At 44.2% G+C, this 15,072-nt stretch overlaps 1 protein-coding gene across 1 annotated transcript in view; it reads right to left on the bottom strand.

The window, feature by feature from the left end:
- Window positions 1-15,072, bottom strand: part of ALK (ALK receptor tyrosine kinase) — a 725,336-nt gene that overhangs the window by 522,777 nt on the left and 187,487 nt on the right. The window contains exon 2 of the mRNA XM_024242328.2: window positions 563-682. Coding sequence (XP_024098096.2) covers window positions 563-682 — 120 coding nt within the window. The remainder of the gene's footprint in view (window positions 1-562; window positions 683-15,072) is intronic.

The following is a 15,072-nucleotide window of genomic DNA, read 5'->3' as shown; positions in this document are numbered from 1 at the left end:
TAAAAAAAAAAAAAAAAAATTAGCCGGGCGTGGTGGTGGGAGCCTGTAGTCCCAGCTACTCAGGAGGCTGAGGCAGGAGAAGGTTGTGAACCCGGGAGGCGGAGCTTGCAGTGAGCCGAGATCGCACCACTGCACTCCAGCCTGGGCGACACAGCAAGACTCCATCTCAAAAAAAAAAAAGAGAGAGAGATTGTGATTGTTAGAAACACTGTGGGTTAGAACCAGAAAGCAAGCCACAGTCAAGATGCAAATAAGCATCTCTGCTAATGATTGATAAGGGGATGGCTGGAATACTATACACCATAAAGGCTAAGCCGGAGGGATATGGCAGCCACAAAGCCCTTGGCTCCCATCAGGATACAGAATGCAGCTGGAATGGCCTGGCTGGAATGGTCCATGGGGTTGAGTGTCATGGGAGACAGAGGGCTCAGAAAGACTTCTTTTGCATATAGGGAGCTGAGGGAATCCCCTGGAGCACTATGAATCCCAAACTGAAACTCACAGAGTCCTTATTACGAGATGGTGACAGTGCATCTCAAGTAACTATTAAACATATACTTACCATATCGGCTGCGATGAGACAGGAAAGGGAAGGAGTCTTTCATTATCCAGGTGAGATTCCATGTAAAATAATCAGGAGAAGGAGAAGGCATGTTTGTTGGTGATTCCAAGGAGCTATGACCTGGACATAAAAACAAAGAAAACACTGATCCATGTGCTTGGGGTGTGTCTTTTAGCTGTCACTCAATATCAGTCAAAAATGAAGTTTATAAGGGGCTTTCATGACATCTATCGGGAAGATGAGGGGGAAGAAATTGAGCCACCAGTAGACTGAGTTGACCTCAGGACCCTGATGTACATTTTCTATCAAGGGCAGACAGATCTAAGAGGTCTGAATGTTCTGACCAAGGCCACGCTGAGGATCTCTGGGAGATGAACTAGAAGCCAGGGCACTTAATGGCTTGGTCTAAGAGTTCTATCCAAAATCTATTCTGCCTATAATAATTTGTGCAGCTTTATAGAGAAATCCAATTCATCTCGTCCAGATAATGCCTCCATCCCTACTTTATGTTCAGACTTGTAACTTCATCTAATGTTGTTTGCTTGGGTTATTGCCTTATCAATGAGAGGGCTGAAATTGCACTCTGAAGTTATGAGTTCTTAACAATTATGTTATTTTCAGGGTTGTGGGGGAAGCTAGGTGACTGGAGTTTTCCCAAAGCCAAGAGGCCAGAAAGCCAAAAGGATTAATGTTTCTGATTTGCATGAGAGAAAGAAGGCTTGAAAGAAAAGCAGCAGAGAAGCATTATTCCTGTCCTTAGAAGCACCTCATGTGGATTTTGTGTGGTGAAAAATCATTACAATATATCTACAAATCAAATGATCACACACTGCCTGATCTAACACAGTGCTTCCCAGAAAGTCCCAAGCTCAATCACTATTTGCTAATGTTTTATGGCAGACAAAGCCTTTTTTGTTAAAGAAGGAAGGATTTGAGAATTAGTTCTCTTTCATAGATAGATGTTTCACAAGACTGAGTGCAGGGAGGAGGGAAGGAAGGAAACTAGCATTTCTTCTGTGGCTTCCCTGGTACAGGCGCCATGCTGGAATCTTTACCTACATAATGTCACATGATATTCACCGTGGCTCTCTGAGATAGAAATGATCATCTCTATTTTACAGATACATCAACTGAGACCCAGAGAGGCAAGTGATGGAAGCAGCAACTGAGCCCAGGTTTGCCTCATATTGACAGGCCATGTTCTACGGTGAATGGGCTGATCTGCTATTCTAGTGGTAACTGTTAACCCACTTGGAGGGACTTCGTGAAGAGGAAAAGGAGGAGAAGAGGAGAAGAGAGAAAGAAGAAAAGGCAGGCAGCAGGAGTAGCAGAGGCATTTTCCCAGTCTGCCTGCTCTGCAGTTTCTTCCACATTACCCCCTGTACCAGCTCTTGCAGGTTCTGGTCTCCTACCTCTAACTCCCTTTCAGGATCAACCCCACTTCACTCACTTGAAGGAAATCTCTGGTCTGGGTACCCACGGCAGTCTCTTGTTTCCAGATTCCTCCACTATTTTATCTGCAGGTGCTTCCCTTAGGCAATGCTTATTAAAGGCCCTTGTGCCCTGCAACTGGGACAGGATGGGCATTCCACCGTCTCCTTCCTAAAAAAACATTTTAGTCTCTGCTTTCCATAGCTCTGAGTTGGAAGTGCTGGCTTCTGGGTATCTAGGAAAGAATTTTGACTTTTCTCTTATATTTGGTCTACAGAGATTAGAACTGAATTGATTGGTGCCAGGTACATCTTTCTGCAGCATTTCTGCAAAACAGCTCGGAGGAAATGCAGTGAAAGGGGTGAGAGTCTGTGCTTGTGAGTTGCAGAGAGAAGCCATCTCATTTCACCTGCACATCAACTGTTTCATAGATAGGCAATGGGGCTCAGAGAAGCGAATGCAAAGCCACATAGGGTTACTTTGGGTGGGGTTAAGTTTATTAGCCTTTTAAAAAATGAGTATGTATAGAGCACATATGGACCGAGCATGATGCTAAGTGCTTAAAATGTGTGATTTTGTTTACTTCTTACAGTAACCTTGTGAATAAGTTTATTTGTCCTCATTTTGCAGCTGAGGAAATTGAGGCATAAAGAGGTTAGTTCCCTTGACTACAGCCACACAGCCAGCAGGAGACGGGAAATCAGGGTCAAAAACTAGATCAACTGAAACTGAAGTCCCAGCTCCTTTCACCACTCTGCACAGGCCACAGACTGGTGCAGGGTGGTCCTCGGCTCTCCACAGGGCCTGGCAGGGCCCCCACGGCACAATGGCTGAGGTTGGAGGCCACCCACTGAGCATGCTTCAGAACAGGGCAAGTGGGAAGGGTCGGGGAAGACTCGGACAATCAATCCCCAAGTGAATAAAAATTCACTTAGACTCTAGGTCTGAATCATCAGCTAATCTCAAATTTTAAGTATCTTTGAAGTGACAGGAAGACTAAGCCTAGGTTATACTTTCCTGTTTCTAAGTGATATCATTTTTCTGAACCATTCAGTTTGGGAATGATATTAACTTCTTCCTGGATATGAAGAACCAAGCAGATGGGGCTAGACTTCAGGAAGCACTTATGAATCTGAATGGGTACAGAATGGCAGATAACTTTAATATGAATGGGGGCCAGATAATATATTCAGGGGTTAAAAAAAAAAAAGAAAGCTTTCAAAACGAAGGGCTCTGAGGGCTGGGTCATGACCCAGCAAGGTAATATGGACATCACTGTGGGCCATCCCTTCAGAAGCATGAGCTTAAAGCCTTTTATATCACAAAACACCAATAACTTGCTGGGCATCCACAGGGTTGAATATTGCAGGGTTGAAAAAAAGCAGAAAGTCTTATCTGGTCCTTACAGGAACTCCTAGAATTTCTTCCAGCCAGTGGGCTCACAGGGTCTCCAATCTTACCCCTGAGAGTAGGTAGTGCAAGTGATAAGCTGGATGAGGCTAGGGAGCTAATGTGGGGGTCAGCCAAAAGGCTGAGCCTCCCCACCTGAAAAGTCAAGGATCAAGGAAAGCAAAGCCCACATGAACGCAGTTGTTTGCCAAAATCAGAAGCATTGGAACAGAAATGAGTGCTAGTCAAAGTTCATAGAATACACATCAGTGTAGAGCATTTAACAAGTACAGGGTCAAGACACTGTCTCTTCCCATCACGCTCTTTACCCTTGCCCTACCCAACCACTGCAGGGAAGGATTTTCTAGCAGAAAGAGAAGCCATGCCATCAGAAGCAATCCATTTAAGCTAGAGAAAGCCTTGTCTTTTCAGGGTTCCACTCTAAAAATATGAGGATCCAGAGTGAAATGGGCCTCATCAATGCAGATATATGGGTGAAGGTATGAATGCTGACCAACTGGCTCAAGTAGAGTGACTCTTGGACCTTGGGAGATGAAGCGTAGAGGAGAAAGGAGTGAGGAAATAGGAGCAGGGGCTTCTAGGTGCCCAAGTGAGGCAGACAAGTGACGGCCTGAAGAGAAATGAGGAAGAAATGTACCTGGACTGAGGGCATTATTGATTTGCTAGCAATACAATTGTAGTTGTTTTTCTGATGATTTCTTAAACCCTTTCTAGGCACTGCAGGGTATCAAGGCAGAGTGAAAACCTCAAGCTCTTGACACTCTGCATTTTTCACTGTGTATCATCTCCCTAATGTCCTCAGCTTCATCTCCAGGGCTCATCTCTATCATAATTCCATTGCACACAATCTCAACTCCTTTGCCTCTTTCTTTACAATTATCCTGGAGCAGGTGGATGTGGTAGTGGGAGAAGAGGGGTGGAGCAACACACAACAGTGCTGACAGGCCTCATTTTAAATTCATCACCAGAAACCTCAAGACCCTCAGGATGGCCCAGGAATCCCATAGCCTTCCCTGACTAACTCAGGTCACTCTCTCTCTTTCCAATACAACTAGTTCAAACTTCCTCTTAGGTTCTCAAACCTCCAATTCCCCATATGCTTTCACATTCTCAGTGAATGAATTTGTTTCTTAGCTTATTGAGAAAAGAGAAGTGATCTACCCACTTACAGGTATTAGTGTCTTCTCTTCTGTTGTAAAGGATAACAGTCTACACTCTTAAACAGCGCCAGCCTCTTCACTTAGGTGCTAGTCTCGTCTCTTCTCAAGGGATCTGCTATTACAATGGTCCTGCATCAATAATTTTCCCTCTCTACCAAGTCAGTCACACAAACATGCACCATCTTATAAAGAAAGAAAAAGCTTCTTTGACTGCCACACTCTTCTCCAGCCATTGTCCGTTTACTCTGCTCTTCTTTACAGCTAAATCTATTAAAATATTTGTCTTTGCTCCTGTCTCCACCTTCTTCTTCCCATGTTCTTTTAAATCCAACAAAATCGAGATTGTCTTCACTACTCCAAATCAAGGTCGCCGACGACCCTAGGCTGCAGAAACATTGAACAACTCTCGGTCTTTGTTTCACTGGACCCCTCAGCAGCATTTGCCCCTGCAATCACTCCCTGCTTCTTGGATTTTTCACATCCTGGACACCACATAGTCTTTGGTTGCCTCCTGCTTCAGTGGGAAGATCCTCTTTATTCTTCTTTGCCAGGTCTTCCTCATTTTCCAAACTGTAGAGGAGGAAACGTCTCCTTTTCCAGCAGCACTTGCTTAGGAACTGTCATGGCTGAGTATTGTATTTTATCCCACTGGTTCTAATCGGCTGATGGTCAATAAATTTCAAGTGACTGCGGGACACCAGACCCTTCCTGTACATAGCTGAAGACTCTTTGCTGACCAATGAAGAGAACTTGTTTATGCACGCTCACACAAACCTACGCATTCATTCATTCTCTTCAGTTCAAAGAACCGATTTTCAATTCCAAATAACCAGAACCACATTGTAGCCCTCTTCTTAAGACTTTAAAAACTCTGACTTTTCTTACTTGGAAAACCATACAGTGAATTTCTCCTTGCCTGACATGTAAGTAAGCTTGTCATAAAAAAACAACAACTCTGTGGGATCTTTATTTTATTATTTGACAGTTGTTAAAAGTTGAAGAATTTGGGCATTTTCTGCATCTAAACTCTCTCTCAAAGTGATCTTACCCAGTTTCATGGCTCTAAATATCATCCACATACTACTGTTGCCAAATTTGTGTCTTCAGCCCAATCTCTCCTCTGAACAACAGAATACACAGAATACACATCCAACTGCCTGCTCAAAATCTTCACTTTATTGCCCGATAAGCGTCTGAAACTTACCATGAGCAAGCCAAAAACCTGACCTCCCTTCCCCTAAACCCCAGGTATTCCCCATTTCAGAAAGTGTTACCAATACTTTCCTGGTTGCTTGGGCCAAAAACCAATGAGGAATCATTAACTTCTTCCTTTTATTCACACCTCACATCAATTCATCAGCAAATCTTGATGGCTCTACCTGAATTTTATCCCTTCTCATCTTTTCCCATCTCGCGTCTCTCCATTATTGCTATGAGCTCCCAGAGGGCCCCCCTTCAGTCTGTTCTCTATGTGGCAGTTAGATTGACACTGCAGCCCCTGAAATAGCTTTCAAATTTCTTGCCATAGCCTAGCTCCTAAAGGCCCCACAGGATCTGGCTCCTGATTCTGTCTCTAACCTCATTTGTAACCATTTTCCCTCATTGCTAGAGCTCAGTCCCACAGGTCTTCTTGCTCTTCCCCAAACTCACCAAGCACATTCCCACCCCAGGGCCTTTGCACTGGCAGTTCTCTCAGCTGAGGAAGCTCCTCCTATTCAGAGGTACATAGCCACTCCCTCTCTCTGTCCAGGTCTCTGTCCATAGGTCACCAACCCAGAAAGAACTTCCCTGGTCATCCTGCTGAGAGACAACTCATTGTAAGCCACTCCCATCCCTTTGCCCTATTTCTTACACATATATGTGTTCTGTATATGGGTTTATTCATTATGTACCTCCTGCACTAGTCACTGCTGTGTCTCCATGCCTGGCACACAGAAGACACTCAATAAATATTTGTCAAATAAATGAAATCAGTGCCCTGGAGGAAGGTATTATCTCTGGCACTTATTAGCTGTTAACTTCAGGCTAAGCACACACTCTGCCAAACCTCAATTTTCTGCAAATGATGACGAGAATAAGAATAGGGCATATTCTAAAAATTCTCAGGGTTTTGTAAGGGCCACATGAGATAATGTGTGCATGACATAGTCTTTCAATATCAGTCGTATCATTCTTAAAATTGTATGCTCCTATCTCTGTTTCAGAATCCAAAATGAGTGGGAGTCTTGGTCTCTTTTCTATATTTAGATCATCTTGTGTCAATAATTACAACGTCCAGAAATCAAAAGTGGTCCCAGAGAGCTGCTTTGCTATTATTCACTAGTTAATCATTAACTTTGCCAAATGTACATGATCACAACTACCCAAATTGCAGCCAATTGGCACTGTGTATTTCCAATCTTTATTTTTATATGTCTCACTGCATGTCTATTTATTCCTAAGCCAATGAACATAATATAGTAAATGTATCATACTTGTGTCAGTATAAATAATGAAGAGCTATGCATGTGTGATGGTTATTTACATGAATGCCCCAGGCTCACTAGCAAGCATGTTTTACAAACCTACATCAATAAAATGTAACAAATGCTTCTATTCTAAATGCTCTTTGGAACAGTTCCTACCTTGCCTGTACACATTTTACTTATTTATTTTCCTTCCAACAATAAAACAATCAGTGACAGTCTGCTTGTTTTTTCCCTGTTATTTGAAAACACACTTAATAATGCATTCTTTTACAATGATTTTGTGTCACACAAAGCAAAGCTTAATGTGGCCAAATAAATAGTGGTCTGGATGTCAAATCAGGCACAGCTCTCAGAGAGTACAGGGTAGGCCTGTTTTTGGGACTGGCAGCCCAGGGGAAATGGTTTGGGTATTCACTAGACTGAGCTTGCACCTGTTCAGCAAAAGAAACCTCAGTAAATTTACATGACTCCTAGAGTTAGCGGTGATGGGCGATGTTGTTAATTTAGTCTGAAAAACAGAGATGTGATTTCAGAGAAAGGAGAGAGTTTGCAGATGCACCATTTGCCCTAAACATATAGCCCTCCCCATACCTTCTCTAGGCCTGGAAAATGAGTGGGTTGAACTCACTGCTCGCTAAGGTCCTCTCTGGTTCATACACATTTGTTTCTCTATGGTTTGCTTTCACATTTTCTTCCAGCTGGCTCATTCAGAAGGGAGCTATTAGTGTCAAGGGTGGAATTTGGATGGAATTAAACAGCTCCCACTCTGCCTCACCTTTCTGTAAGCCCCATCCCATCCTGCCAGAGAAGTTTGGGCTCTTTCTTGGTAGCTCAAATATTGAAGCAAAAATTACTCTCCCATAATATTCTCTTGTACTGTCAAAAGTTATAGTTTCAGCATGCATTTCCTGCCTCCCCAAGAGGACTCATGTATAACTTTTGTGTTCACTCAATGGTGAAGGACCTCTGCCAGCCAATGAAAGCATGTACCCCTTCCCAAGGCACAACAGTGAGGAATATTAATAAAGGAAATTGTTAGCATGGTGCCTACCCTTAGCGATTTGGTTACCTGCAGGGTATCCTATACCGAAAAAAAAAAAAAAAAAAAAAAAGAATCACAAAGAGGTTGCTCCGGAAATGGCTAAAGTGTGTAAATTTGGAGCCCAAACACTCTGGCCACTGTTTGCCTTTTCAGCCTTATTTCCCATTCAGAATCCTTCCTTTCACATTCTATCCCAATACTCCTTAGCCTCCAAACTTACGCCCAAGCTAATCTCTGCCTAGAACATCCTTCTCCACCCCCTGCTTTCCTAAATCCTACCCCTTCCTAAAGGGCCAGCTCAAATCCCTCCTCCTGAAGGTCTCCGTCTTCCCTAAGCTGGACACCAAAGCAGTTGAGCTGGGATTCGGGTTGTGCCAGAACAAAACCTGAACTTGGGCCCTGACCTCCTTAACCACTTAGGATAGTGGTGTTGAGGCCATTCAACAAACATGTTAATGATGATGGATTGTAATTGCACATTAATTTCACTCACACAACTTAAGCTTCAGGTCTGTTGTTTATGTTGATTTCTTTTCTTTTTTTTGCTCATTGATTTAGAAAAAATTAGGAAAAGCATTTCACGGAGGCTGTTTTTGGTTTGATGTCATGTAGGACATGTTTGCAGGGGCAGGGGCAGATCAAGAGATGAACCTATTTCATCAGTTGAGATACCACGTCTATGCAGGTACTAGTGACTCATAATTCATGGCCAAAGTCCGATAACGAAGGCCATGTGACAGCTGATGCCTCCTCTTCAGAATCTGTATCTCTCAGAATTTGATAGTTCCAAGTCACTCACTGCATTTTCACCTTTCCAGAGATGATTTCAGCATCCCAAGCAAGCAGCTCCTGACTCACCCATGAGCCTCACAATGTCTCCTTTGGCCCTGAACCCCTGCCACAGGTGTGCTTGGTCACTGGCCCTACCTAACTAGCCAAGGTGGACTCACACTGGCTTTTGGTAGCTGTGGAAGACTAATGGGCATTTTTATTTTACTAATCCAAGACAGCAAATATCACTCTCCAGGTGGCCTGATTCTTAACACACCCACACTCCCTACCCCCATAAGACCTGAGTGCTTCCATTAGCAGGGCAACATGACTATCTGTTTGGGTCCATTTCTGTGGTTTGCTTGTACTCTACTTTTTATAAAATTTACTCCACTGTGATCTTAAGCCTATTTTCTCCCCCCAAAATATGTTGACTAGAATAATAATCAAAAGGAAGGCTTTGAACTGCCACCAGGCCTTTCATCTTGTGATCTCAGAGAGCTTTACCAAGCACTAAATAATTAATGTACTGAAAGCGATACAAAGACACAAAGACACAAAGACAGGGCAGCCTGGAAAACCAAGTCCATCAACAAAAGACCTTTTTCTTTTGGAGTGAGAGAGTCCTGGTAAGGATAATCACCCACCAGCAGGCCCAGGAGTCTCCGGACATGTTAGACAAGAGGCTACAAACTATCCAAGAACAACTGGCTCTTCTCTTGACCTGATGTTTCAAGTTGGGAAGTAACGGTTACCGGGATGACTCCTGAAATCATGCAGTGAGTGCCCTGGGGAGAGCGTGACCCACTTTCACAGGAAGAAGGGAGCTCCAGTGTGGAAGAGTGGATTGCAACTGTGTTCACATTCACCATGACTTAGGGCTCCCTGATGCCTTTCAGAGGCATCTGCTTTTGTGATCCTTACAACAACCTTGGTAGTTAACCTCTTTTACAGATGAAAAGATTGAGGCTCAGGAAGCACAAATGCCCAAGGTCACATTGCCAGTAAGTACTAGGATAGGATGTATGACTGCAGACCTCTGATGTGTGGACCAGCTAGGAATGCCACTTTACAGTACAAATCCCTTGCAGGTGATGATTCTCTTGGGGAACAGGCATTAAGAATTAAATACAGAAGAAAGAAACTGACCAGGTCAGAGACGCTTGCTGCTTTCTCCTAACTGAGGACAATAGATCCCTTTGGGTCAACCAGGAAGTCGACCTAGAAACACACACCTTCCATCAGGGCAGCTGGCTCTGTGGGGCCTCAGGCTCAGCCACTACTGTTTCCATGGCAACCACCACAAAGCCTGATGCCTGGATCCTTGAAATTGGTCCTTGGCTTGTCCAAGGGAAGATGCTTAGGGTGAGGGGGAGAAGAGGGACAAAACACTTTCTCCTAACTTCCAGATCTTTCGATCCCTCTTTATCTACTTGTCACCCCTGTCATTTCAGGATAAAGAGTCTATCCTCTAAGAAGCCCCAGCTCCAGATGCCACATTACTCAGCACAAAGGCCCCTCACCATGACTGAACTCATTTCCAGAGATAGGCTGATGTGCTAGAGAACTGTGTTCTCAGGTACAGCAGTGTTACTGCGTGACCTTGGGTAAGCTGCTTAACCTTTTTCAAGCTTTGTTTCTCTGCATGTAAAACAGAACTCATCATGCTTTCCCAGCCAACTTTTGGGATGCTCAGAGAATTAATGAGACAGTATCTACAAAGCCCTCAGGCTCTTTTGAAGAAAGGTACACTAGAAATCCTTGTGCTTTTACTAAGGGGTATTGGCATGATGCTATATTTTAAATCACTCTTCACCTGTATTACTAAAATAACCTCAGCTTGTATTAAAATAGATAGGCCAACAGCCTGATTGGCTTCATCCTACTCTGGCGCTATGTCACCTTTGTTGCTTCCATTCATCTTGCACTGTTAACAATGGTGATCAATGTTACCCTTGGCCTCATGCAGAGACTCAGAGTGGGGGAGCTGGGAGGGGCCATGAAGACTATTTATCAGGTCTTCCTATCACACATGTGAGGCAGCTGAAACACAGGAAGGAACGATGCTTCACCCAAGGTCATCTCGTTAGTGAAAAAAATCACAAAATCTGATCTTCTGTGCCCCCATTCTATGCCTCACCCACCACAGGAGAAGGTAGCAAGAAAGGACGAGGGAGAAGAAATAGGGAGACATGTTTTTGTTCTTTAAACCTTTAAGTTGCAATACTCTGGGATGTTAAAAAAAAAACTCACTAAGAAAGAAACCAATACTTCACGTGTGCCTATTACACCTGGTGCCCGGCACCATACTGGGGGCTTTATAATCATTGCCCCACAAATCCCACAATTTTCTGAGTGGGGATTATTATTACCATTTTCAAACATGGGAACTGAGGCTCAGAGAGGTTGAGTAACTTGTCCAAGGTTCTGGAGCCAAAAGGGATGGAGCTAAGATTAATTCATTAATTCCATTCATGCTTCCTGAGTATCTCCTATGTGCCGAGCTCTGCCCTTGGGAGTTGGGCTGCATTCGTGAGCAGAACCCCACACTACCCTCTTAGAGCTTCCAGGCTGAGGAGCTTAGAGCGTGGAAGGCAGCAGACAGCCGTCCAACAACCCCTCAAGTCCTTTTGACATCTTGCTGTTGTTATCCATTGTGAAGGAGATAGACACAACACTATGAGAATGTATGATGAAGGATCTGACTTCATTATGAGAGCCAGGGGAAGATTACCTGAGAAGCTGATGCTTGAGCTGAGGCCCTTAACCGGATGAGTAGAGTTAACTAGTTAAAGGGGGTGGGGTAGGATGGGAGGCTGGAGAAGGCAGGGGTCTATTCAAACTCAAGTCTCTCAGAACGGAGCACCAGCTCCTTATTTGCCACCAAGAAAAGTGAGGCATTATAGAGGAACTTTGATTGATGGCCCAATCACACTGTTACTGCCCAGCAAAGAACCCCTTGGAGATGACATTGATTGCAATTGAGAACAAGGACAGGGAATTAAACACAGCAGAAGGAGTGACCAGATCATAGATGGCTGCTGCCTTCTCCTGACTAAGGATGACAGATCCCTCCAGATCAACCTAGAAGGCCATCTAAAACTGCTACCTAAAATGGCTCTGCCCTGTAACAGGACTGACCTGACTTGCCAGGGACCCTCCTGCCTTTTCTTGGATGCTCAGTCTGCTGGCCAACTTTCCTTCAGGGAAGAGGCCTGGAATCCAGCCACTAAACCTCAGTCTCCCCTCGCTCTGAAACCTAAATTACCTTCTGGAAAAGTGAAGGGTTGAATCCACCCCAGGAACTATTCTTGCAGCCATCTGGGTCATGGATAAGCCCTGGCTTGCTCTCCTTGCCCTCTCCCATGGCCAGGGCCAGCAAGGTCAGAGCCTCTCTCTTTATTTTGCTTTAAAAATGAGGTGAAGAGAGGCAAAGAGGGAGGGGAGAGCAGGGAGAGAGAGAAAAGAAGAGGGAGGAAGGAGAAGGAAGAGATGGCAAGGAGACGCCTATTAAGCAATGGAGCTGCAACAAAGAAGGGAAGAAACGTGGTGGGGGAAAGAGAAATCATCTGATATTTTTTCACTATCTGGAAGTTACTGAGAGAAAGTTATTCAAAGTACCACTGTAAAAAGGTCATAAAACACCTTGGGGAAAACATGAAAGTCACGCTGCCACCATACAGATGAGCACCCTGGAATTAGCTGCCAGAGCGATGTCTAAAAAGAGGAAATTCAATGGCCCACATTGCAGCCTCCTCCCAACTCCCTCCCAGCTCCCACCCCCTCCAAATCGCCTGGCTCTAAAGGCAGAGGCAGTAATTTGGAGCTAGCAAGTGTGAAGGAATATTGAAGCTGTTATTTGCCTTCATGCAGCACATCTTGAGTGCATCTTTTAGAATATAATTTAAAATACACTTTTGGTTTTACTATAGAAAATCTGAAAAAAAATCAAGAAGGTCTAAAGGAGAAAATAAATATCACCCATACCTCCAGCATCCAGAGAAGCCAGTGTTAACATTTTATTGCATATTGGTTTGTGACTTCGTTTTCGCTCACTTAACAAGACAGCACTTGGCTGAAAAGTATATCGAGGAGAAGGGAAGGAGAGAGTTCCTCTGCAACAATGAGATCTTTCTGCAGGGCAGAGAAGGTAAGTCGTCCTATTAAACCTCCAAAGCAGCTTGCACCCTGGCACACAGATGCTGAAATTATGGCAACTTGGGATCCCCTCGCCCCTGGGCAAGGACCTGCCATTAAATGCAGCACAAGCTCCGAGAAAGCAAAAGCTGTCCTTAGGAAGGGCAGGCCTGTGGGGATTTGGTTGCTGCTGGGATGTGAGTGCAGGATAGACCAGGAGGAGGCAGATACACTAGTGTGTATCCTCAGCACAAGTAGACAGAAGGGTAAGCAGATTCTGCTCTGGTAGGCGCCTTGCAGAAGTCATAAGAAGCAAAGACTATACAGAATTATAGTGTTATGTAAGTGCTTGAACCTAAATAGTAGGTACAGTACATTGATTTTATGACTTGGAAAGGCTAAAAAAAAAAGTGGAATTCCACCTCATTTTCAAAGGAACAGCCAACGAAAGTAAACTAGAGATAGAGGGATAGAGTTCTATCTCTGTGGCCAATGACACACCCCACAAATACATGGACTCCCAAAGCCCTTTCATTTAAGCCCTTGATCCTCATAAAGGTTTAATAAGATAAGAAAAACAAATCCCAACTTACACAGGAGGAAAACAAAAAATCAGAGAGGCTAAGCCAGTGCTTCCTCACCTTTCTTCATATAATGATACACACAGAAAATAATATTTATATGATCCACTGGAGTAAAGAGTTAAGGTTGCTTGCAGTGAAAGGCAACTGGCCCAAGGGCTTCTGCCACTCCTGGTCTGGCCTAGCCTCCCAGTGTGCTGACAGGCTCCATAGGTCAGTGTCTCTGCACACCTGTTGGCCAGCACACATGGGACCACAGCTCACTGCTGGAGAAGGAAGCTCTGGGTCAGGAGATGTGGCCACAATCACACAATGAGAAGTGCAAGATGCACTGTCACCCTGCATCTTGCCCCAGGGACATTTCTACACAACACTAGAGATGTTGGCCTCAGAAAGTTCCCGGTGCTTGTTGCCAACACTGTGTCATCACTCAAACAAAGCAGGTGGCATGGGTGAGTAAGGGCTTTGAAGGTTGATCTGAGAGTGCCTCAGAAAGTTTCCTTAAAGTGTTTGTAACTGTCAAGAGGCTTCCCTAAAGAAAAGGGGAAAACTTGGCTCCTTTCTCTACTCTGGGAAATTCAGAAAATAATTTCACAGGATGGTTGTTGAATGGCCAAAAAGTAATGATTACAAATGACTGAGTTAAACTGCCGTGCTTAGCCTCATCTGTCACCATACGAGCGTCTTATCAGAAGTCCCATCAGGATTAGGGGCTCATCATGACTGGTGACATTTGCTGGCTGAGATGGCTTGGCTCCTTCCATGTCCCCTTCAATCATGGTGGCAGGAGAAGCCTTCCAAGGTTTGAGCATAAACTCGGAGAAATTGCTTTTGACAATGACTCCAGGAGCGGCTTTCAAGATAACGGACTCTTTTTCTGCAAGTGGCACTCTGTCTTCCCAAGATTTCCTGGGTCTTGCTGTCACTGGAGATTCTGGGCAGCATCGGGACAGGATGAGCTGCTGGCAACAGGTATAACAGAAACTAAACCTTCTGGCCTGCTGAATTAATGATTTTATTAGATACAGGTAGGTCGCACTCAGGCAGCACTTACACAAAATTAAACCTCTGGATGGAAAATGAAAATATTTCCTCAAATCCTGTAATATCTCCAAATATAAACCAAAGATATATATTTTCATTAGGACAATAGCAATTTGGCCCAAGACAAGCAGTCAGGACTAAGCATTAAAGATATTTGGAGCAGGTGAATGAACCATGGGCTAACTGGATAATACATCTATCTCTTATAATTGTGCACCAAGAGCACCCCTGACTTCTTGGGAGGTTCTGTCAGTGACCTGTAAAGGTGTTGTAGGAAGGTGAGGTCAATTCCCTATTAATTTCTCATACTCAGCAGTGGGAGGGGAAGAGAGGAGAGTCCTCCCTTTGCCCTGGGCCTTGCACACTGGGTAAACCCTGGTCATTTGTACAGCATGCATCCAGAGACTTCTGGAATCCTCATCTTCAAGAATATTGCTATAACATATCATTACCTCCATAAAATGCA

Source organism: Pongo abelii, chromosome 12 (genome assembly GCF_028885655.2).
Source record: "Pongo abelii isolate AG06213 chromosome 12, NHGRI_mPonAbe1-v2.0_pri, whole genome shotgun sequence".
In the NCBI taxonomy this organism is placed as follows: Eukaryota; Metazoa; Chordata; class Mammalia; order Primates; family Hominidae; genus Pongo; species Pongo abelii.
This window is presented reverse-complemented; position numbering and strand designations above follow the sequence as displayed.